The sequence below is a fragment of the Anguilla anguilla genome, chromosome 5, assembly GCF_013347855.1.
Source record: "Anguilla anguilla isolate fAngAng1 chromosome 5, fAngAng1.pri, whole genome shotgun sequence".
NCBI classification, from domain to species: Eukaryota; Metazoa; Chordata; class Actinopteri; order Anguilliformes; family Anguillidae; genus Anguilla; species Anguilla anguilla.
Genome location: NC_049205.1, coordinates 29,411,103 through 29,434,562, shown reverse-complemented (window position 1 = coordinate 29,434,562; position 23,460 = coordinate 29,411,103). Strand labels below are relative to the sequence as shown.

Genomic DNA, 23,460 nt, shown 5'->3' with positions numbered 1-23,460 from the left:
TGTATTAAAACATCCAAAAAAGTACCAGACAAGCTCACACTATTTTAGTGCTCTTTATTGACATATTTACGTTGTTGAATGCACTGCACTGAATCCGAAATGTGATGTGTCAACGGATGCATATATAGTAATGTTATTCTTATATACTTGATGAAGTGGTGATTGAATCATTAAGTGAAATGGCTTCCACAATAACCTTAATGCTTATTTAACACGAGGTATGAAATGCTATTGCTATGCCTGGTGCTATTTAAATTTTAATTAAATAAATATTATAAATCTAAATTGAAACATGGTCCTGCGACAATTCATTTCTGATGTGACAAATGAAGAGAGACAGATTTGTAGGTGTTGGACTTATTTGCTAGCTAGTAACAGATTTTCTTAAATGTTAGTCAGTATTCCTGTAATATGTTTCTGTGTTCCACTACTGTTGTATATTGTATGTGTTGTATGTCCCTCTGGGATGTCGTAGGGCTAACTGCTGGACTACTGATTTTATGTCTTCAAGAAAAGAATAAAGGAGGAAAAATTGGTAGGTCACATGCATTTCAAGCCTCTGTGTGTTTGTTGTTTTTATTAATATATGCAGTTAGGTGAACCCTGAGAGCTTGGTTACACGAGCAAATTCACATTTACTAACTGACTTTACTTCTCACAAATTTCTAGAAGCCAAACCTACAGTGGTTGGGAAAATGTGAAAACTATTCAAGTTTGACTTTTTTTATTTTTACTGATATCACTATTCTTTAAGCAACAGGACCCCTGCTGCAGTTCTTTTGGAAGTATTTAGCTAGCCAGAAATAAAATTAAATCTGAGTTAATTAACAACACAAATAATGTAGTTAGCTTGCTAGTTATGCTCACTAGTATTGCTAGATTTAGCTGTTAGCAAGCTGATTCCTGTATTTTGTCATTATGTTATAGGTGATATTCCATGAATATACATATGGCTAGACTGTTGGGAACTCTTTTTTTAAGCAAGAACAGTATGGAAGATCAGTCTTTGGAAGTGTGTGTTCCATACCTCATTCAGAACTGTATTTTTGCATTATCAAGCAGATTAATCCAATAAATTTTTTCTGCATTTCAAATGTGACAGTTGTGTATAAATCCGACATGTCCCCACGTGAACCACAGCCATCTCAATAACTGCTATTTATGGCCCAGCAGACCATAAACCCAACAACAGCTGATATTACGGCCAAATGTTATATAGAATTAACAGCAAATTAGATACAGATGTGGTACCACAAATTGTTGAGTTTTCCACACATCTTCATGCAATTAATCATAACAACAGTCCAATCTTTAAAACTAAAATTTTAATTCACACATCAGTAATGTTTATGGGAAACCCTTCTGAGTGATTTACATGTAACCAGTGAACTGTAAAATTTTAATAAGCATTAAATGGCAAGTGCAACTAATTTAACTTGGTACAATGATCTTAAGTGAAATTGTGTACAGATTTGTATGGCATTTCTGTCACTTGTTTTCAAGGATGAGGTTTCTGTTTGTCCTGGTCTGATCTGATTTTCAGTGGGGAAATGATATGGCATACAATCATTTCATTCTGTAATGTGCAAGTAATTAAATAACTACTAAAGAGAAACAACATTTGATTTACCTCCAAAATGACATTAGAGGCATAGACTGTCAGAAACAGAGATGTCACAAATGCATTTTATGGAACTTAATTAAGTTTTCTATTCACCATTGCAACATTTCATATTTAATTTCACTCCTGTAGACAAGTCCTGCCACTGATGTAGTAAATATTTCAATAGGCTGAGGTCACAGATGTACAAAGATATTTCACCTCTCAAATCCCAAAATCATGCTTCATGATCTTGTGCTACAATCTTGAGGATAAAATATATAATTTGGCATGCATAATAAGTGGAAATACACCCCTAATCATTTATTACCCAGGTCTTTGAATTGTTTTCTTTTGTCGATCCTTTAAGTCAGACGTAAGTCAAAGAAGAAAAGAATGTCATTTTAGGACTAAATTTTAAGAGGCAAATTTTGATCAGGCAAAGATATTTGATTAATTCAGGCTGAAATACCTGTCCCAGATAGCTTAAAGATAAAAATGGTAGTATTGCAATGATTAGACTTTTTGAATTGAAGCCAGCACATTCTCCAGGACAAGCATGGTTTGATGTCTGCAGAAGCAGCTAACCAAGCTGCTAAAGTTTGTTCCAGCCGACTATGCTCAGATCAATTAGAAAACAATTGTGAATACAGACTCTTGAGTTTGATTATTGCTCTGGAAAATGGCCTGAAGGCTGAGTGACTCTGCTCTACTGATTTCATCTTACACAGCAGTTCACTCCTCTTTTGTTCTAATATGGCTACTTATCAGGAGTCACATCTTCTCTCCCGACTGAGAACGCTGGAACAGATGAATGAAAGATTGCATCAGAAACTACAAATGCTTGAATGTGTGCATATTTGTTTTTGTGTTTATGTGTCTGGATCTATACACCTTTCAAACACCTGAATACAAACAAGTAAATCAATACCTTCACAAGATAAATATTACAGTGTCGTAAATCCTATTCCTGGGGTGACTTATACAGAGAACGGCAACTGTGGGGGAACGGCTACAGATGTGTCCCAGATGTATTTATGTCATACTGGTGAATTTAAAGGTTCAGCATGTATGTTCATCTCTTAACAGTTCATCTGATGGATATACAGGTTAACATGTTCTGATAGTGATTGATTTGTGGGAGCAAACATTTCTTGCGGGGGTCAAGTCCATTTGGTGCTGAAGCCTATAACAGTGATGCTAAAAACTATACTTAATCATCCGTTTCTTAATACCATACAGATAACCAAAGCAATATTAAAATCATTTTTTCTCTGGACGAGTTAGGTCAGAGGGTCTTCCAGCTGATTCCATATACAAAAATCTAAAATCATCAACTACAGCACATTCTCTCAGTAAGCACCATCAATCACAAGAAATTCTGATAGAGTTCTATTGTCAGAAGTCTGACCTCTAATCCATTGTAATGAGTCCTTCTTTGATCCTTTGCATAATCAAGGGGAGACGCTTAATGCTAAAAGGATCTCACTGCCAAAATAGCTCTGGAATTCCTCTGTGACATGGCTAAAATATTATAAACCTGAGATGTAAATGAACTTCCAACCCTCCATCCATTATCTAACACGTTTATTCCTGGTCAGGGTCACAGGGTGCTGGAGCCTATCCCAGCGTGCATTGGGCAAGAGGCATGAATACACCCTGGGCAGGTTGTCAATCCATCACAGGGCAAACACACCATTCACTCACACACTCATACCTATGGGCAATTAAAACTCTCCAATTAGCCTTATCTGTATGTTTTTGGACAGTAGGAGAAAACGGGAGTACGCGGAAGGAAACCCTCACGGATATGGGGATAACTTGAAATTTGAACCTGGACCTTCTTGCAATGAGGTGACAGTGAGAAAAAAAATTCCTAGAAGCTCCATTTAACCCCTTTGTGCAGATGCCAAATCTGGCCAATTCTTGCCCATTTAGGGGCTGCCCTATTTAAAGCTTTATAACTCCAGGTGTGAGCACCACAGAGACCTGGAAAATGACTTAATGAAGCACACAATTTGTACCATTTACAACACTAACCTAGATTAGTTTATATTCATATTTTAGATAGAGAAAGTGCCACAAATGCAATTATCTTGGCGGAAAAAAATTTGTTCTTTTTTAGTTTTCAATTAAATACTGAGAGATCTCAAATATAAAAGAGGTAAAACTATACTGGTCCTGGAAGTCCTGGATCATAAACTCCGTGCCCACAAGTGTGCAAAATCCAATTTAAACTACTAAAGATTTCTTTGTGTCCAAAAACATATCCAAAATTTCTACAAAAATGAATATAATGTATTTTGTCTATTACAAAGCATATAAATTTGCCCCTTATGATAGTTTATGATGAAACATTGATATCACGTTGAAAAATAATACGAAACAATTGTGACACACTGTGGTACACATACCTCAATGTGTAATCATTAACTCTCATATTTTTTAAATATTTCATTGCAGGGGGTGGGATGTCATTAAAACAATATTCCTCCATCTGAAGAGCTTTGCAGATGTTCCAGCTTCACATCAAATCGGTGCATGAAACAAACATGACTGAGCTACCAACGAACTCTTACGCCACAGTGTGAAATAATCTATTAAATAACCCATTCAAAGACAGTCAATTTCAAAAATAACATAAACAAAATATTTTGAGCAGTAATACTTCATACGAGGATGCAATTCTATCCATGTTCATAAGCATCCTCCTCCATCCTTCATTTATTCAGTAGGTGACAGTATAAGCTTTCTAACGATGTATAACACGTCTAATTTTTCTTTTGGAATAGCGTTTTATAGCTCAGCGTAACTGAAAGTTCTCATCATCGCCTTCACTTACGCATTCACTCTGTGGTAGCAGTAAAAGACACTACACCTGACAAAACGTTATCAATGATTTTCGTAATTTCTTGGAAAATATTATTATTATTGAGGACTTCTGAACATAGCTAAGCCATATGTTTGCTGATAGACCAAGCTGACCGTTTCTGGAGTAAGACAGAAGAGGAGAGAACTACAGCATTGATTTTCTGTCTCTGTCTACTGAACACAGATAACATTTCATCATTGCTATGCAAGTATTACTGCTCAAAATATTTTGGTTATATACGTTATTTTTTAAATAGGTTACTGGTATTTTATAATGAGGATATTCCACACTGTAATGTAAGCATTCATTGGCAGCTTAGTAGTTTTTGTGAAGCACCAGTTATGACGTGAGAGTTGGAACATTGCCAGAATGTGGTGGACGGTTGAATATTGTTTTCAAGTTGTCCCATCCCCATACAAGAAAACATACATACTGATGTGACAAACATCTACATACTGTAGAGTACAAAAATGCATACGAGAGTTAATTATTACACATTTAGGTACTGTACTGCATTGTGTGACAATGTTTTTGCTTTTCAAAAAAAAAAAAAAAATCTGATATCAATGTTTCATTTTAAACCTTAATAAGTGACTCATTTATATGCTTTATAATGGACAGAAAAGCATTTTATTCATTTTTGGAGAAATTTTTGATATGCCTCTGGACTCCTAGATATTTTAGACCACTGTACTGACGGAAAGCTTGTAATTCTCACTTGAAAATGATGCAACAGTGAGTTTCTTGAGTCAAAACAGTTGATTTGTAGTGAACTATGTGAATATGTTGTGATTTACAGCAATGCATACATGTAATATAGACATTTTGGATAGATTTGGAGACGCTGGGTACACTGCTTAGTTTTTGTTTCATAGATTTATTAGTTCTACATATCCCCTGTTTGTGATCCAGTACATGTATAGTTTAACCTGCTGTATATATATGGTATCTCTCAGTATTTCATTGCAAACTAAAAAAGAGCAAATTCATTTTTGCTTTTTTACCTGGACAATTGCCTTTGTGGCACTTTAATTCATTCTAAATTATGAATATATTATATATAATATATAATTAATCTACATATGGTACAAATTTCTCGCTTCATTTAAGCCATTTTTCAAGTCTCTGTGATGCTCACATCTGGAGTTATAGAGCTTAGGATATCCCCTAAATAGGCAAGGATTGGCCAGATTTGACATGTGCACAAAGGGGCTAAATACCAAATGTGGAAAAACACAAAATAGCTACACTACGGAGTAGTGTCAATATCTCTGACCACCTCACTTCTTCACTTGACATATTGCTTGTAGCACTCAAGGGTGCGTCCTCAACGGAGCTGTGGGTGGGGTTGAGGATGGAGGAAGACATGAACACCGAGTCTAGAATGGCTGCAAAAAATCTGAATAGTTTACCTTTAAATAATATTATATATAACAAAAAACATGTAACTATTTAAATCTGTTTAACTATTTGAATACTAATCAAAATTTTAAATTTAGATTTCTGTAGAAAACTCAAATGGAAGAACACTAATGGTTCTATATAGAACCATTTACAAGTAAATAAATACCACGATTTAGCAAGAACCTGTATAGATGATCTATTTGGAACCATATGAGGAGTCTTATATCTGCCAAAGGATGGAACCCTTTAAGGTGCTGTATGGAAACTTTTTTTCCCCTAAGAGTGTACTGCAAATTGCATAAAATTTGTAGCAACATGTTGTGCTAGCTGGGTTCAGTGTGTTAGAAACACTGCAAAACCTTTACAATGTTTCCTATATAAACTTATGTGTCCATTTGAATGTTCTTCAGAAGGAATAGTTAGCCACTGGGATACAATGATAGATTATTGATTATTGGATATTGTTATCATATATCTTTCAACACTGAGCATAGGTAATTTTGAAATGTTAAGTTTTCCTCTGGGATGACTACCTTCTGCAATCCTAAAAGTGTTGACAACTATTCCCCTTCTCCAAATAACATTGAATGTATCCAAAGACGGTGAACTATTTTGGGGTAGCGCAGTGTCAGCAGAGACTGAAGATGTCGGAGCACAAAGCTAATCTCACTTTCACATCTCACATTTATCTCTTTAAAATTGAACTCTGGTTAGGTTGGATCTATTGAGGTGCCATACTAAACATATGCTTGCTCTTAAGGGGTCACAGTAATTCTGGTATAGATATTCATTAATTTCCTTAACACAATTTAAAGGGACACTTCACCCTGAAAATGAATGCAATTCACCTTCAACTGAATGTGCCACAATTACACCAAGTTTGGCAATTAATCACTGTACATAGTACAGGACAGTGATTTGCGCATCACCTCAGTGTGAGGTGCTAATTTATGTAGTATACAATTTAGGGTTTTTTAAAAATGAGCTTTCATCAATTTAGGATGATAAAGCATGTGACAGGTTATCTACTTTAGCACATTAGCAAGTTTTATTAGCAAGTAAATGAAAGATATGTTTGGCAAGTTTACAAACTATATTGAATAAATTAATAGTCAATATTTCACTGCTGTCATGTTTATTTTTCATTGTATAAATTATCTGACTTTTCACATATCCATACCTCCAGTCCCATAAGGGTGGGATATGCATGGTTATACTCTTCACCTATACCCAAAATGGTAGGGTGCTTTATAAACCTGCTCCTCTAAAGAGAAAAAAATGAATTGCTAATTACATACAGTATATATTTTCAATGAAGTATAAAAAAACTGAATGAGTCAAAATACATGCATCTGAAGCATACAGTTTGTTGAATGTTACTGGCTTTTCTTTTCTTTTTTATACTAGTCAGACTCAGAACTTGGCTTGTCAAATGACAACACTTGCAAGTCTAACAAGAGATATACCTGCTTTACAAAGTCTTCGGTGTTGGTGCTAGAAACAAGAGGCTGGCAGACAGTCAGCTTAGCACAATTTCCCATCTCCCATGAACTGTCTCCAAGTAATACTCATATTGTCAGTATTACAAGTGCGAAGACCATGTTACCACACAGCGATACATTGTTAAAAAGATCACTTTAAATGGAAACCCTAAAAACAGCAAGGCTGAAATTATGAAGAAATAAAAAACCTTCACTCTATTGAGATACAGTAGCTGAGGTCCATTCAAAACACAAAGCTCAAAGGTGCTTTGGGAAGATGGAGTCCAGAGCTTCGAAGTGGACAGATGATGCTTCTACATTATATTAAACAGTAGGTGGCCAATTTTGGTGACATGTCTCCAACCAAAACAATTCTCCCCATGTAGAAAGTTATGTTGTAAATGCCCTCAACTATGGAAATACATTGTAAAAACCACACAAAAGATTTCAGTTATTTTAAAAAACCCAAGCCTTTAATAGAAATTTTGACCAATGGAGATCCTGTTATTTTAGACGCGCAATGCGCTTTGAGTAGATTATGTAAAATGGTTGAATGGAGGTCAACTCAGTTGTTTTGTCCAGCAGTTGCAGTTATTAATAGTGAGAAATATCAATACAATGCCACAGAAGTTGTGTGTGATGTGATACACTGGATATCTGTGAATAGGATGGATTCAATAACTAAACATGTTAGTGTATCAGTACGTATCATCACTAGGGATTATGCATTTAAAGGAGGTATTATCACCAACTTAAGCTCATACAACGCGGATCAATAATAACATTATTTTAAATTAATGGGGATGATGTACACATTTCAGTTTCACCAAAAACGATTGTTTGATCCATATGGTCAAGTGACTTTGAACGGCTGCTGCTAGAAAGTGGAGCTCTTTACAACAGGCAACTTTTCTGTCTCTGTTGGCATAGGCAAGCAGTTGGTGCACAGACACAATCTCTTATGCCCCACTCTCGTCTCTTCTGGCCTCTAATCTTTATCGTTTTGATTTAACTGATGAGGGCTGTCCTTAGTGCTTTCCTGCTGAGTAATGTTCAGGTCTGGCTTGAATCAAAAAGGCTAAACAGAAGATATTTTCAGTGGAGGTCAGTGGACAAGAGCAATGGACCGAGACCTGTGCAACCATTTGACGTCACTACCCGCAGTGCATTGCGACTGTAATAACAATGGCAACCTATGAGTTGAAGGATTTTTTAAATCTTTAAAATAAATACAATCTTTCAAGTGATTTCTCTGACATATTTATATAATTGAAGGCATTTACACAATATTAAGGCTTACAAGTCATAACAGGCGGGGTTCCCTTTAAGTTATGTGAAAGTGTGGCACTTAAAGGACATGATTTTCATCCACTGGGCTAAGGAGCTTGATTTGACAGCTATTTATTTACATTAAGAGTAATAATTTGTTCATATTTTTCATGTATATGTGGCCTTCGGGAGGTGGGGACACTCCCATACAATTAATGATTTTGACTACGCCACTCCCAATTATAAGGGTGGGAGGCCCTAGGAAGGTTATTGGGTGAAAAATACCCCACACAGGTATAATGCAGGAGACAAGATGGAAGATGGTACAAGGGAATATATACACTCTCTTTATTAGATCATTCACGAGAACATTCTTTAAAACTTCACACACAAATTATCAATGGCCATGGGCGGGCACACACCAGGCAAGGCAAATGTGGCTAGGACATACAGCACTTCAGACAAATAGCGGTACACACTCTGAAAGTTAATTCTGATAAGTAACAACATACAGAGTAATATAAATCTCATCAAGCTTACAGTGCAATAGTTCAATAGAATTCGTAAGAATTTGTAAGATGATCACACAAAATGTCTCAAAAACATCAATACAAAAGATATTTCACCGCACCTTGGGTTAAGAATGGTCACACCATCAAAACTATATTCAAAATGAGGGTTTATATTCAGAATATGTCAGGTGGTTCACTACAATCGGTCCTTCAGTGAGTATTGCATGCAATTAAATATTAAATAATTGCCTCTCACCGAGAACTATTGCACTTGCCCGAAGATTTAATATCACGACAGAACTATTAGGGATCTTAGACTCTTATCTTAGAGGATACCCAGAGAATAATATTGCACTTAGCCCGTTCGCTAGAATACCTACAGTCTGTTGATTGCACTTTGCCCATTCGCTAGAATGCCTATAATGTCTGTTAAATGCACATTGCCCATTCACTAAAATACCTACAATATATGTTGATTGCACTTTGCCCATTCGCTAGAATGCCTACGTCTGTTGATTGCACTTTGCCCATCCACCCTACACCATTTTAAGCGAGAATATAAAATAAAAGAAACTACAATTCCCCACACCCATAAAACCAAGGTGCAAGGGGCTAAAACTAATTCCATACACAACATGTCACAGAGAAAAACAGTGGCCACCGACGGAACTAGGCTGGGTCCTTGATTACAAACGTCGGCAACCTCAAGAGTATTCAAGGAGCAGTCCTACAACAGGGTATTGGTGCGCTACCAATGACTTGACTCACTAATGTGCTCCCCCCCTCAGGCTGGGGCCTCATCCCACAAATAGCCAGCTTCGCAAATTCTTGTTGGGCGTATATTAGCTATATCGCTCAGAACCAGATGCAACAGCCGTAATCAATAGGTTTACCAAGCAAGTCCCCTGCAAGTAAGCCGATTCACATGCACACGAGTAGCCAAAAGCACTGTTTCATTCCCACGCTGGATTCAAGCACTTCCGTACAAACGCAAGTTGCCCTGTCAGAACGGAATTCTCGCGTCGCCTTATAGGAAATGTCATTCTGTCCATTCCCAGTCCCGATATCTCCCAGGTCCTAAGGTCCTACCCGTTACATATATATCATGGTAACATTAGTGCAACATGCAATATGCAGCACGTACCAGATGCACTGTGTTAAGTGTTTATACTGAGAGCCTAGTTCATAAAACCTGTCCCCATCAGGCTACCGAACTGAGTATAAATTCCATATACACCTTAAAAAAATCTCTACACTAGACAGAAATTCAGTTTTTTCCCATGCTGTAATTCAACTACAAAAAGTTTTTATTTTACCACACCTTAAAACTAGCCTTCTTTAACTAGTTCTTCTTTAACTAGTTATTGTTAAAATGCCTATGATGCAAAGCAGTTTGGTATTGTGAAGGCACTTGCAAGTAAGCTATTCCAATCATTTGCGATTTCTCTATTGTTGTGGAGAACAGATAACACTCTATCGTTGACATCCAACAGACTCGCCTGATGACATCAAACAGAGGTCACAGCCCCATCGGCCTGTCTTGATCAAGTTAGTAAGCCCAGAGGTCATATTTGCATCTGAATGATTGACAGCCAGTACAGTTCAAATAAATAAATAAATACAGGAGAATAATATGCTACTCCTTGAGTTTGATTTGAAACGCACTGCATGCATCCGTGGCTCTGCATGTAGTCATATTTTACATGGTATTCTGTTCGGAACAGAAGGCGTTGGGACTATTGTGACAAAAACAGCTTATGTACAATCGTTGAGGTTGAATGCAGTACAGCAATGAAGTACAGCATTACAGCACAGTTGCCATTAGTGTTACATCACAGTGAAAAGTTAGGGTGTATATGATTAATACCATATGCTGATACAGCAGTTATTTCCCCCTGAGATTAATTCATTTCATTTTCATGTTTCAGTGCCTTTTCATTCAACTGCACTTTGGATTTCTGATTTTATGATAAGGTATAATGACATAGTGATACATTCTATCATAAAGTGTCCTATTCTATTTTATTTATTATATAAACCATAAAAGGCTGCTGTTACTAGTCTATGGTTCCATTCACTGAAGGACAGATTAGTGTGCCTTTCCTTTTCCCCTCAGACGTGTTATGCCCACAATTATGATGGTGGGGAGAGATTTCTGAGAATCTCATAGGCGCACAAACATTTTGTACTTAAGACCTTATAATAAGTTCTGAAACTCTACATGCACTGCATGCACCAGAAATAATGTTGATTAAATAAAGAGTCACATTTCTAAAACATGTAAATTTTTACGTGAATAACACCAATCAATATACATAATTTTCAGATGTACAACAATACAATCCAAGTCTTTGAAAGCTAATAGCAGGATTGAAAGTTAATTTAGAGGTTGAAGAGAGTTGAGAATTAAATCTCATTTAAAATATTAAATAGTAAATGTATCAAATCTTAATTATTTTGCTTCCAATTATTATGTTAACCATAGATTCCAATAGAGTGGCAGCATTATTTGCATTCTGTAAATTAAATCATAGATATAATAAATGCAGACCTGAGACTTTGCGGTTTTTACATATTAGGCAACGTTTCCGCTGGTAAGGTTTTGCCGTGGCGTGGCGCCACGGCAAAATCCTTGCCACCACACCATAATAAAAAAATAATAATTAAAATAAAATAAAAAATTATAAAATAACAAATTATATATATATACTGTATATAGCCTATATATTAAATTCATAAATTAAAAATGTTAAACTTGCCGAAATGAGCTTTCAAAACCATACTGTCGCGTCCACATATTTATTTTCAAAAAGAGCCTAGGCCGCGCTCTGTGCTTGCTCCTTTCTGAGGTGGTCGGAAGACTTGCAGCGCGCGAAGGTCGCACTGTCTGTCAAAGCGTCACTTTTTTTTCTTCAGTGACCGAAAGACAACGAAAAGGAAGGTAGCGACGCTTCAAATTACAAAAATACCATAGTGTTAACCAGTGTTTGAATTGGACCAAAATAAGTGCCGGTACCTACTCCGCAAAATACATACTGTTTAAAATAAATTAATGCTGGTAATCAAAGGAAGAGTCGGTACTCGTATACAAGTCCTGACAGCTCCTGCCCATCTCAAGCACTGGCGTGAACTATCATTCGGTGATGACAACTGGCGGATCATAACTCTGTTCGGGCAAGTGGAATGCCTCATGCAGTTGAGGCATTCCATGTGATAAATATGTAACATTATGTGAAAATAAACAGTGTTTGTTTGAGCCGAAGCGAAACCTGTTCCAGTTGAGCTACGTAGCCTACATGCCTACCCTTTTTTTATTTATCTAGAGCTGCTGTTATAATGGTACAATACATCTGATTAAAATGGTGACCTGGAGAAAGGCGTCGGATGTCGCGGCCGAAAATAGCTGGCAAATCGCCAAAACAGCGCAAATTAAAAAATATATATTTTTGAGGGTATTTAAAATGTTTGAGTGATTCAACTACTTCCATTTCCATACTACAACATGGTGATTTTTTTCCATGAAAACGAAAGAGAAAGGGTATATTTTAAAGGTTTTGTGAATGTAGTGAGCTAGCAAAACTGAGTTAGGCTACAGTTGCTACAGCTGACAAAGAGGGCTGCATTCTAATGACGATTATGATTATAACGAGAGGAGCAGTCTCACAAGCTGCTGCAGTGTCCAGAAATGAATACAGATAACACTAGCTAATAAAAAATACATTAATCAAGAATCTAAGTTAGTTAGGAAATTTTTGTATTATGCTTCTCACTAGAATTAGAATGTAACAGAACAGAATCTTTAAAGCCATTTTTCTCACTTTTTCCTTTTTTTGCATGGACAATGCATGTAAACTCTGTCATTGAGTGTTAGAGAGACAGAGAGAGAGGGCTTTGAATGTGGACCCAGCTCAAATTATACTGTTAAATAAAAAGATAGAATGTTTTAAGTACTGTTTTGTCATGGTAATTGAGTTAATTTAGCAGAAGAATGTCCTTTTTAAAGTGCAATATGTAACTTTTCTTGAGTATCAGTTTTGGTTATATAGTCCTCTATTCTTGAAGATAGAACTTCTAGATGGACAATGTGCTCTTTTAATTGTTCTCACCCCACCATAACTCAAAATACAGGCCTATTTTGCTTCAATATTTACAAACAATACAAGGGTTAACAAACCTTTTATGGTTTTAATGTACATCTAAAACTACTTTACTACTTTTTCTCTCTTGAAAACTGCTATTCCTTGTATCAAGAGCTTGTCAGAGCTAAAAGATAGATTTAAATATTTAAAAAAACCTTTAAAAAGACTCAAGAGGTTATGTTTTCATAGTCTTAAACCTTTTCGCCTTTGCTACACCCCCCCCCCCCTTCGGACACCCACCACCACACCAAGAGATCAGTTCCACAGGAAACACTGTATTAGGACATATCTAAACTATTTCTAGTCCTCACAAAATTCAAGCAGTGGATACACCTACCCTCATCTAACAATACCACATTACTGAGTTTACCAAAAATAAGCAAACCCTAAGAAGCCTTAAGTGGAAAAAGTAAGTGCACCCCGTGATTCAATAGCTTATAGAATGTCTTTTAGCAGCAATAACTTCCTAGTAATCATTTTCTGCATCACTTTATCATTTTCTTACAGCACTTCAGAGGAATTCTGGTCCACTTCTTCTGAACTGCTTCAGCTCATTGATCTTTGCAGGCATTCCTTTATGCACAGCTCTCTTATACCAAAACATCTCAACGAAGTCCTGCCACAACATCTCAACAGAGTTCTGGACATTGAGTTTCCCATTCCCAAACTCGTTTCCTTTCAGTCATTGAGACATAGATTTACTGCTCTGTTTAGGATTGTCCTGTTGCATGATCAACCTTTGTCATAGCTTTAGCTGTCTAGCAGACAACCCCACATTTTCCTCTCAAATACATTGTAACAGAGAGGAAGTCATGGTGGACATAAATGATTGTGAGACATCCAAGTCCTATGCCTGTTTTTTATCATTTGGTTTTTGCCAATATTGCATTGTGCATTACTGCCAAACAACTTCAGTTTGATGTCATCTGTTGAGAGGACAGTGTTCCAGAAGTCTTGTGGTTCACTCCGGTGCAATTCTGCAGACCTAAGCCATTCTGAAACTCAACATCCGTCATGTTTAGATTTAAGGTTTTTTGTCATTTCTTTGAGCATCTTGCATCTGACCTTTGGATGAATATGTAGGGACATCCACTCCTGGTTAGACTGGCAACTGTTTTTAATGTTCTTCATTTGTAAATAATCTTTCCCACTGTAGAAAAATAGATTTCATATTGTTTGGAAATGGCTTAAAAACCCTTCCCAGACTGATGAGCAGCAACAATTGCCTCTGAGATCTTCACAGATATATCTTGTCCTTAACCCTCTGGGGTCTAAGGGTAAAATGAGGCACACTGGTGATTGTGCGATGCTCTGACATTTGTGTAAATTTCATCAACTTTATATACAGTGATTCCAAAGTGTTTCATATATTTGTTTTCAGCACAGACGCAGCTACAATAATATGGCAGCAGTAAGTAGGTCATAATCATGTGTGGATTGTAAACTGCTCTAAAAACACACAAACTGTAAACAGTAGTTTTGAACATGCACAGGAATGTTGTAATAAAGCACACTGAACAATTGTGACTAAGACTTTTGGTCACTGAAATGTGTTCATCAAGGTCTTGGGTATCAAAAAATGACAAAATATTTTAGCAAATCCAATGAGAAATATAAAATACATTGCTAAAAGTTAGTGTTGTGACTACTATTTTTCAACACCAGGTGAGAATGGGAGGGCAAATGGCCTTTCTGTAATGAATATGCATTGGGTAGGACGACCTGCCAGCTAAGTAGGCTATTCACACCTGGCCGCATGCCTCCCCACCACTAAGACAAAGACTCAGTGAGCCATTTAGAAGACAGAAACAAAGACATCTTTTGATTTTCAGAACATTTATTGAAGCAAACTATACGCATGGAAGATGAGATGAGACTGGTGTACTCTTGCAACGCTTGCGTGGCCTCTTAGCTAGTGGTGAACTAGGCCGTGTTTCCTGATCAGCATCTCTGTAAATATGATAAAAACAAAATTGTTAGGAAATGTGACATCAAATCAAACTTTATTTATATAGCACATTTCATTCAACAGGTGAAAATTACTAATGAAAACAAAACTTAGGAAATGTGACATGGTTACATCATATACAAACAAAGAACCAAACAAACACAACCAGACGCAGAGAGGTGGCCTATAATTTTGAGAAGCAATGGTTAGAATCGTTCGTAGTGTGGGAATTTACAAGCGCGCATATTAGTGAATATTCCTACAAACACACAGAGAATGTAATAAGGCACACATTTACAAATAATGCAAGCTATCAACGAAACAACATTAGCTAAACTAAATAAACATTGCTATTCCAGCTCAACTACACGCAACTCATCAATAACAATGCCTCAATCTGAAGTAGGCTAGGTCTGTTTAGCTAAGTGGTTATTATATTGCTATTTCCCGAATTTACTTACAGTATGCTAATATCGATTGTGCGAGGACATCAGTTTTAGAATCTTAGCCACGCCACGGGCTATTTATTACCAATATGATCGAAAAACATACAGTCTACCTGATAATTCTAACACAACCAGATGCAGAGAGCGTAGCCTATAATTTTGAGATGCAATAGTTCAAATCGTTAGTAGTGTGGGAATTTACAAACGCGCATATTGCTGGATATTCCTACAAACACACAGATACGTTGCAATACAGTACACATATTTACCAATATGATCATAAGAAATATACTTACGCATGAAGTTGATCCTCAGCTGGATCAGTTCGCTGTTCGAAATGACACCGCTCTTCATCAGTGTCGGCTTCCGGACGGACCATTTTCCAAAATTAAACGAAATGTTCACCTCAAAAGAAGTGAATTAGGCAACACTTTGACATTCTATCCTGCTTTCGCAGACTTGGCATTTCTCACATGGATCTCGCATCGCCCCTCCTTTAGTCTCCTTCTATGGAGAGTAATTATAATGTTGTTAACATGTGAATGTGATTTGGGCGGACGTCCTGCTGAGCGAAATTCACATAGTAATGAGTAAAGTTTAACGAAGCATACATGATCTAATTAATCAAATTTAGAACATTTTAAAACAATTCATATTATTTTCCAATAGGCGCATTGGAAAGTCGCGATTCTAAGGTTTCTGTCAATGTTTTTGTTGCGTCTGTATGATAACAGCACGTGAAGTTAATCATCCAAATAGAAACGAAAGTTAATTTCATCTTGTCGAGCTCCGCCGGCGGAGCTCTCGACCCCAGAGGGTTAACCTAAACCTGAATGTTCCTGATAAAAACTATCAAAGTTGCTTCTTTTATATACAGGGGTGACATAGCTCAGGAGGTAAGACCGATTGTCTGGTAGTCGGAGGGTTGCTTGTTCAAACCCCGCCCTGGGCATGTCGAAGTGTCCTTGAGCAAGACACCTAACCCTTAACTGCTCTGGCGAATGAGAGGCATCAATTGTAAAGCGCTTTGGATAAAAGCGCTATATAAATGCAGTCCATTTACCATTTACAAGTGGTAGGATGAATAATCATGTGCACTTGATAAGCAGCACCGGTTGCTAATGATGACCTTCTTATTGGTGTGGAAGCAGTAATGGTACACTCTTTCATGCATGCCTTCTGCAATGTTGGTTTATTTTTGGTTGAATAAATAGTGAGAAAATAAAATTTGGTTAGACAAGGTTAGATTCATCTGCTGTTAGGACAATTTGAGGGTTAGTTATGTAGGTACCATGGACTACAAAAGACACTCCGAAAAACTACAAAGCCTACAGTACATGTCCACTTCAACGGATGACTCCATGCCTCCTACCACAGCTTTCTAGTTACAGTATTGGCTTACTGTGAATTTGAAACATGCAACCTTCAATAAAATGGAGGTTCACGCTGTCTGTTCCATTTCCTCTCTCTGGACACCCCACCTTTCTCCAGTCACCCTCTCACGTGAACTCGCACACCGGGAAGAGTTTGCAAGGCCTTCAATAAAGCACGATTATCTCGCGTATACCCTCAACTACTGGCTATGGGAGGAACGAGGCACTCCTACACAATTAGCAGTGGTCCTAGAGGAACCAGGAGAGACACACACAACATATCCTGCAGTGCAAGTCCCACAAGGCAAGTGGCCTGTGACAAGGATCAAGCTGTCTTTGAACTGAAGAAAAGGGTGAAGGGCTGCCCCTTTTCCATGGCAACTCCTATGAATTTTGCACTGGAAACCAGAAAGCATTCCAACAACGGAACCAATCCAAACGACTCAAGTAAGGCTGTAACTCTGGGCATATAGCATAATTAGCAATGGAATGAATGTAGCAACATTTATGATTGAATGTACATGATGATGCTAGTAGTTATTGTGTTTTAATGGTTAATATAAACTTTCCATGGGTTACCATTCTCTTTTGGTTGGCTCTAAGTCATCCACCGTGCTGTGATAGTTCCAATAAATATCACACACAGAACAGATCTGGCATGTGATCTATTTGAAATACTAACTGGTCGTAACACACTGATAGCCATACAGTTATCCTTTATCTGTTTGGTACGCTTCGTGTGCCATTGTTTAGTCAATAGCTCTATCTATTTTCAAAAACCCCTCCATTCATACACTCCATTTTGTTTCTCTGTTCTCCTTTAACACATGTCCGCAGTGCGCACTCACTATGTTGCACAACCCCACACGCAGGAGAACATACAACACTCCTCACATAACGCACACACACATACGCTCACTTAGTTTGTTGTACATTATAGTAGTGAATTTCCTCTTTTGGTGTTCAATAAACTGTATAATATTTCCAAGGTTTGTGAAAAATATAAAATCAGCTGCGATAGAGAGTAACATTTTGCTTTGGAAAGTATGCTTCAGTAACTACTTCACTGCAGCTATGGATCTCTCTGTAATGTCTGAGCTGCACAAAAAAAAAAGAAAAACTGACTTCAGTAGCCACTGTTTGCCATTCTTTTTGACACTATTGCTGATAATTAAGTTGGTAGATGAGAGAATAAAATACTGAACAGACATGGTTATTAATTAAAATCAGAGCTAACTTTTTGTCAGGCCACATTTAAATAGCGGTATATACAGATGGACAGAAAATAGGCAAGCCTTAGCCCAGTGAGGGAATGACTATGACAGTGAGTTGCTGTGTAGGTGTGCAGTTTGTAACTTACTGCAGAGGCTCTAGTTGTTTCATCCCTCTTCCCAGCAAAGTTGCATGAATAGCAGATGATTGCAGTAACACTGAACAGCACAGGCTGTGACTGAATACCAATGATGTTTGTGTCATGGACTGAATGTTAAAATGGGAGTATCACTTCTGATCATGTATTTGCAGGAGAGATTTGCCCCTGGAGATAAGGTGAGGCCACACTGTTCGGGCTCTGATTGACAGGGTGAGACTGCATAATCTGAGCCCCGAGTGACTGGATGAGACCATGTAATCTGGGCCCTGGATGGTACTGTGGTCTAGGTTCTGAGAGCCACATGTTCTATGCTGTGACTGACAGGGTAAGATCATATGATCTAGGTTATGAGTGATAGACCACATGGTTTCTGTCCCAGGTGATAAGGTGAGGCATTGAGGTCTGGTCCCAAGGTGACAGGGTGAGGCTCTCAGGTGTGGATCCTAAGTGATGGGTACAGTGGAACAGAAAGTGTGGTTGGTCGCTCACCGTGGCCTGCTGTTTCTCTGCTCTCTCTGTAGCCTCATCCAGCTGCTTCTGCAGTGCTGCTTGGAGAGACTTCATCTCGTCCCTGTGAAACCAATCATCAGAAATGCCATGTCACAAAACATGCTCACAGATGTGATATTCAGATCTTCATAAATGTGGTAAATTTGTTATTCTTTCATTAATATTTTGCCACCATTTCCCTGTCTGGAATCTGAATAAAGATACCTCATGTGGCTTAAAAAGACAACAAATATTTAAATATTTAAAGCCCCCTTTATTCTGTAAATACAGTAATTAAAAAGATTTAGTTTGCAGAGATCACACAGTTTATGTTGACTTGATATTATTGCCACTCAAATGAAAAACCAAATGAAGGATTTGCAATTAAAAGTTTATTTGAAAATCAAACAAACTGGAAACAGTTTGTCTGTGAATATGTATAATTTGTAGAAAAATGTAAGACTAAGAATAATTTGGATTTATTTACTTATTTATTGTTTTACAAATTGAAACCAGAGACTGCGCAGTAGGAAAAAGGGGGGCCCTTATATCATGAAGTCAAGGCCAGGTCAAAAAACTGCACTTGCACAGTTTCAAAACTCTTTGGATTCACAAGTCCATAGAAATTTATAGTCGGAGTCACTTTTTCCATATTTTTTCTACAGTCTATGCTTTCAACAGTAACTGTCTTGTGATATATTTGGCAGTGTACTGTTCAGTCCACTGGCTGCCTCCTGCTGCCACCTATTCTCAGGGAGGTTAACCTGAAAATTAATTTAATATCGTGAACAATTTAATTTGTCGAAAGCCTCAAAAGACAGGAAATGAAAGTGATCTGCACTAATGCTAACATCAGCCTGCTGTCCATCAGGATGCATCAGCACAGATCTTTGGCAACCACTACAGCTCTGTATGTAATTTTTTTTGTGATTAGTTTTTGGATCGATAGGTCAAGTTACTGATTCATATTCTGCTAGTGTCTATGAAGTAAAAACCTCTCTGCCCTCTGAGGCAGATTGACGAACCCAGCGTTTTGCAAGATTCAATTAACAATCTGTGCAATAGTGCTAATTCGCTCTCAGGGAAGACCAAGATCACGGGAAAAGCTTTCACCTGTCCGGATGGGTACCTAGTTTGTAATTAATAAGTTAGTTTGGCATTACCTACCTACAGTAGACATTTTCACTTCTATTGCAACTTGTGACTCACTAGTAAAGCTCATTGACTTCTTCGAAAACTCTGAGATCCAGCAAGACTACATGCATTTCCTCCACCTTCCCAATTCTTTGCCCGATGCTGCAGGTTCACAACCAAGCCTCATCCAACAACAGCTCCAACAAATTAAGTTGTACATTGATGGGCTACACAATGGTTAATGGGCTGATCACCTTGCAGTTCAAGGTGTGGCTGACATGCTGAATATAAACATAAACATTAACACTATCACCCCTCACTACATGCATGAACTTCGTCCACAACAACAAAGGAGTGCCAACACAATAACTATTGGACAAATTGGAGAAGAACATTATGTGGCACTAGAAAACACTGACACAGAGCACAGAGAGCAATCTTATGATAAATTAACAGAGATTGAAGATGAAGAAGACAGACTAGTCTTTGAACAGACGAGTAAACTACAAGGTATCCCATATGATACACTGCTACAGGAAGAGCAGTTTGTGGATGAGACAATACCTATTCTATAGCTCCCACAGAAAACCAAAAACAATGCACGTTCCTGATGGACGACAAGTTTGAAGAGTTGGCTAACCCTTCAAAGTATCCTTATGGGTGCGGTGGTTTAACAGAAGAAAGACCAAAGAAGATCACACCCAGAAAGTACTTTAATCAGCGACTTTTTCACATAGATGGACGATTTGCCAAAGACATAGACTCACCTCACTGCTCAGTACAAGGTTGAGGCACAACAAGATGATCTGCAAATATCTCTGCACCAAAGCCGTGATCAAACATTCCAAAACCAAAGGGTAAATGCTGGCTTGCTGAAATCTCCTGACAATGTACAAGCGCTGTTTTGTACAGACACAGCCTTCAAATTTCTCAAGAATACACGTGGCTCTCCAGCCTACTGGTACACTGTGCTGTTGGACTTAGTGGCCATGGTTAGACAGTTAGGAATACCAACATGGTTCCTGACCCTTTCAGCTGATATGCAATGGCTAGAAGTTATTCAGAGCATTGCACATCAGTATGGGAAAATATTCACACCTGATGATGTGAAAAACATGATATAGGAAGAAAAATGCAACTGGCTACACAGCAATCCAGTGACAGCGGCACACCATTTCCAACACCGCCTGGACACAGTCTTCAAAGACTTCATAGGAGGAAAGTCCAATCCTATTGGTCAACTTCAGGACTACATGATTTGCATAGAATTTCAAGCTTGTGGATCACCTCATGCACACACAATCCTATGGATTAAGGATGCCCCAAAAGTTGATGTCAACACTGACGAAGTTGTCTCCTTCATTGACAAATAACAAACATGTGCAATCCCAGGAGAGGAGAACAGTGACAGCAGAAACTTGGTCCGTTCAGTACAGAGGCATTCCCATTCCTCAACTTGCAGGTTCAACTTTCCCCATCCCTCAAGCAGTGAAACGCCAATAGCTACACAGTCAGAGGAACCAGATCCAGCTATTGCACAAAAACACCTTAAAGCTAAAGAAGCGCTGCTCAATAAGGTTATAGTGGCAATGGCAGACAAAGACACTCCTGAGAATATCTCCCTAGAACACTTACTACAAAAAGCCTGTGTGAGTCCAGCTGCTTACCAGCAGGCACTTGCAGTGATGAAGTCAGGCAAATTCTACTGAAACGTCAGCCAGCTGAAAGATGGATCAACCACTACAACCAAATGATCTTAGACAAATGACATGGCGAGCCAACATGGACATTCAGTTCATCTTGAATCCATACTCCTGCATCCTGCATCATGTATATCACAGGTTACATGATGAAAAGTGAAAGAGCCATGAGTGAACTGCTAAAAAAAAGTTGGCTCAGTGACAACAGAGGAGATGATGTGAAGTCAAAGCTAAAGAAAGTTGGATCAGCTTTTCTCAACAACCGAGAGATCAGTGCTCAAGAAGCTGCATACAGACTGCACTCTCTGCCCTTAAAAAAAGGCTAGCAGAAAAGTAGTCTTTGTCAATACAGCGCCAAAACACAAAAGAGTGTCACTGCTGAAGCCACTCAGCGTCCTTCATAACATGGATGATGATGATGAAAACATAGTTTGCACATCACTTCTAGACAGATATGCAGCTCGCCCAGACATCCTGGAAAACGTGTATGGCCGAGTTTGCAGCTACTTACACAACAGCTCACAGAGACAGTGCTTACGATGAACTTGACCATATCCCAAATATTCTCAATGACAATGAGGACAATTCTGGCGAAGGTGACAACAAAAACAGATATCCATCTCCCATCACTCTGAAACACAACCTGGGACACATGAAAAGGTGCAAACGCCACTGTGTCATACGATTCCAAAAAGGAAAATCGGAGGGTGAAGACAAGTGTAGGAACCTCCTAATGTTGTACTATCCCTGGCGCAATGAGGACCAGGATCTGCAAGGACACTTCTCATGTTTCAAAGAACATTAATCTCATGTTGAAGGAACAATTCGCAATAACGAGCGGTTGTTCAGTACAAACACTGAGGAAATTGACAAAGCATTTGATGACCTACAACAAATGGGACCACCAGAACATGCCTGGAATGTGGTTGCACCCAATGCAGAACATCAAAGAGCCATTCAAAAAGACGAAGGGAATGTGCCAGACAGACAGCTGCAAGAAGATGATCTCAGTCCAAATGTTGATTTAGATCCCAGCAACCCTGCTATCTGCTCAGAACTTCACACCCGTTTCAGTGCTGAGCTTTGGAAAACTCTCATGAGTCTTCAGGAATACAGAACCATGATAAGGTCCCTGAATACAAAACAGATGGAAATCCTGAAGTTTCATAGAAAATGGTGCAAAGACATGATCTTTGTTCTCAAATATGACCAGCCAACTCCAGCATACAGAATCTTTCTAATTCGACCTGGAGGTGTAGGTAAGAGCTATATCATCAAACTGGTACACTATAAAACAATGAGGCTGGTCAACCTCTGTCTGGACATTTTCGGCCCGATGAACGTCCAGTGTTATTGACTGCATTCACCGGAACAGCAGCCTTTGCCCTCGAAGCAATGACTACACTCAGCCCTCAGCTTTATGTGTGATCCAAGAAACAAACAATACCTGACACCAAACACAGAAAAACTGAACACATTGCGATCCTAGCTGTTGGCGACCTGTTCCAGCTACAGCCAGTTGGACAAAGTCACGTATTTGAACTTCCCTCAGACAGCCATGCCAGACTACATGGGTCGCTGTGGGAGGAAAACTTCCAAATGATGGAACTCACTGAAAGCATGCGTCAAAAGGAAGATCAACAGTTTGCACAACTGCTAATGACAGTTCGCACAGCCAGTTGCTCAGAAGCAGACATCAAATTGTTTCAATCAAGAAAAGT

At 38.2% G+C, this 23,460-nt stretch overlaps 1 protein-coding gene across 1 annotated transcript in view; it reads right to left on the bottom strand.

Annotated features, from left to right (window-relative positions):
* LOC118228159 (leucine zipper protein 2-like) overlaps nucleotides 1-23,460 on the bottom strand; it is a 151,791-nt gene that overhangs the window by 109,022 nt on the left and 19,309 nt on the right. Inside the window, exon 3 of the mRNA XM_035419495.1 lies at nucleotides 18,906-18,987. Coding sequence (XP_035275386.1) covers nucleotides 18,906-18,987 — 82 coding nt within the window. The remainder of the gene's footprint in view (nucleotides 1-18,905; nucleotides 18,988-23,460) is intronic.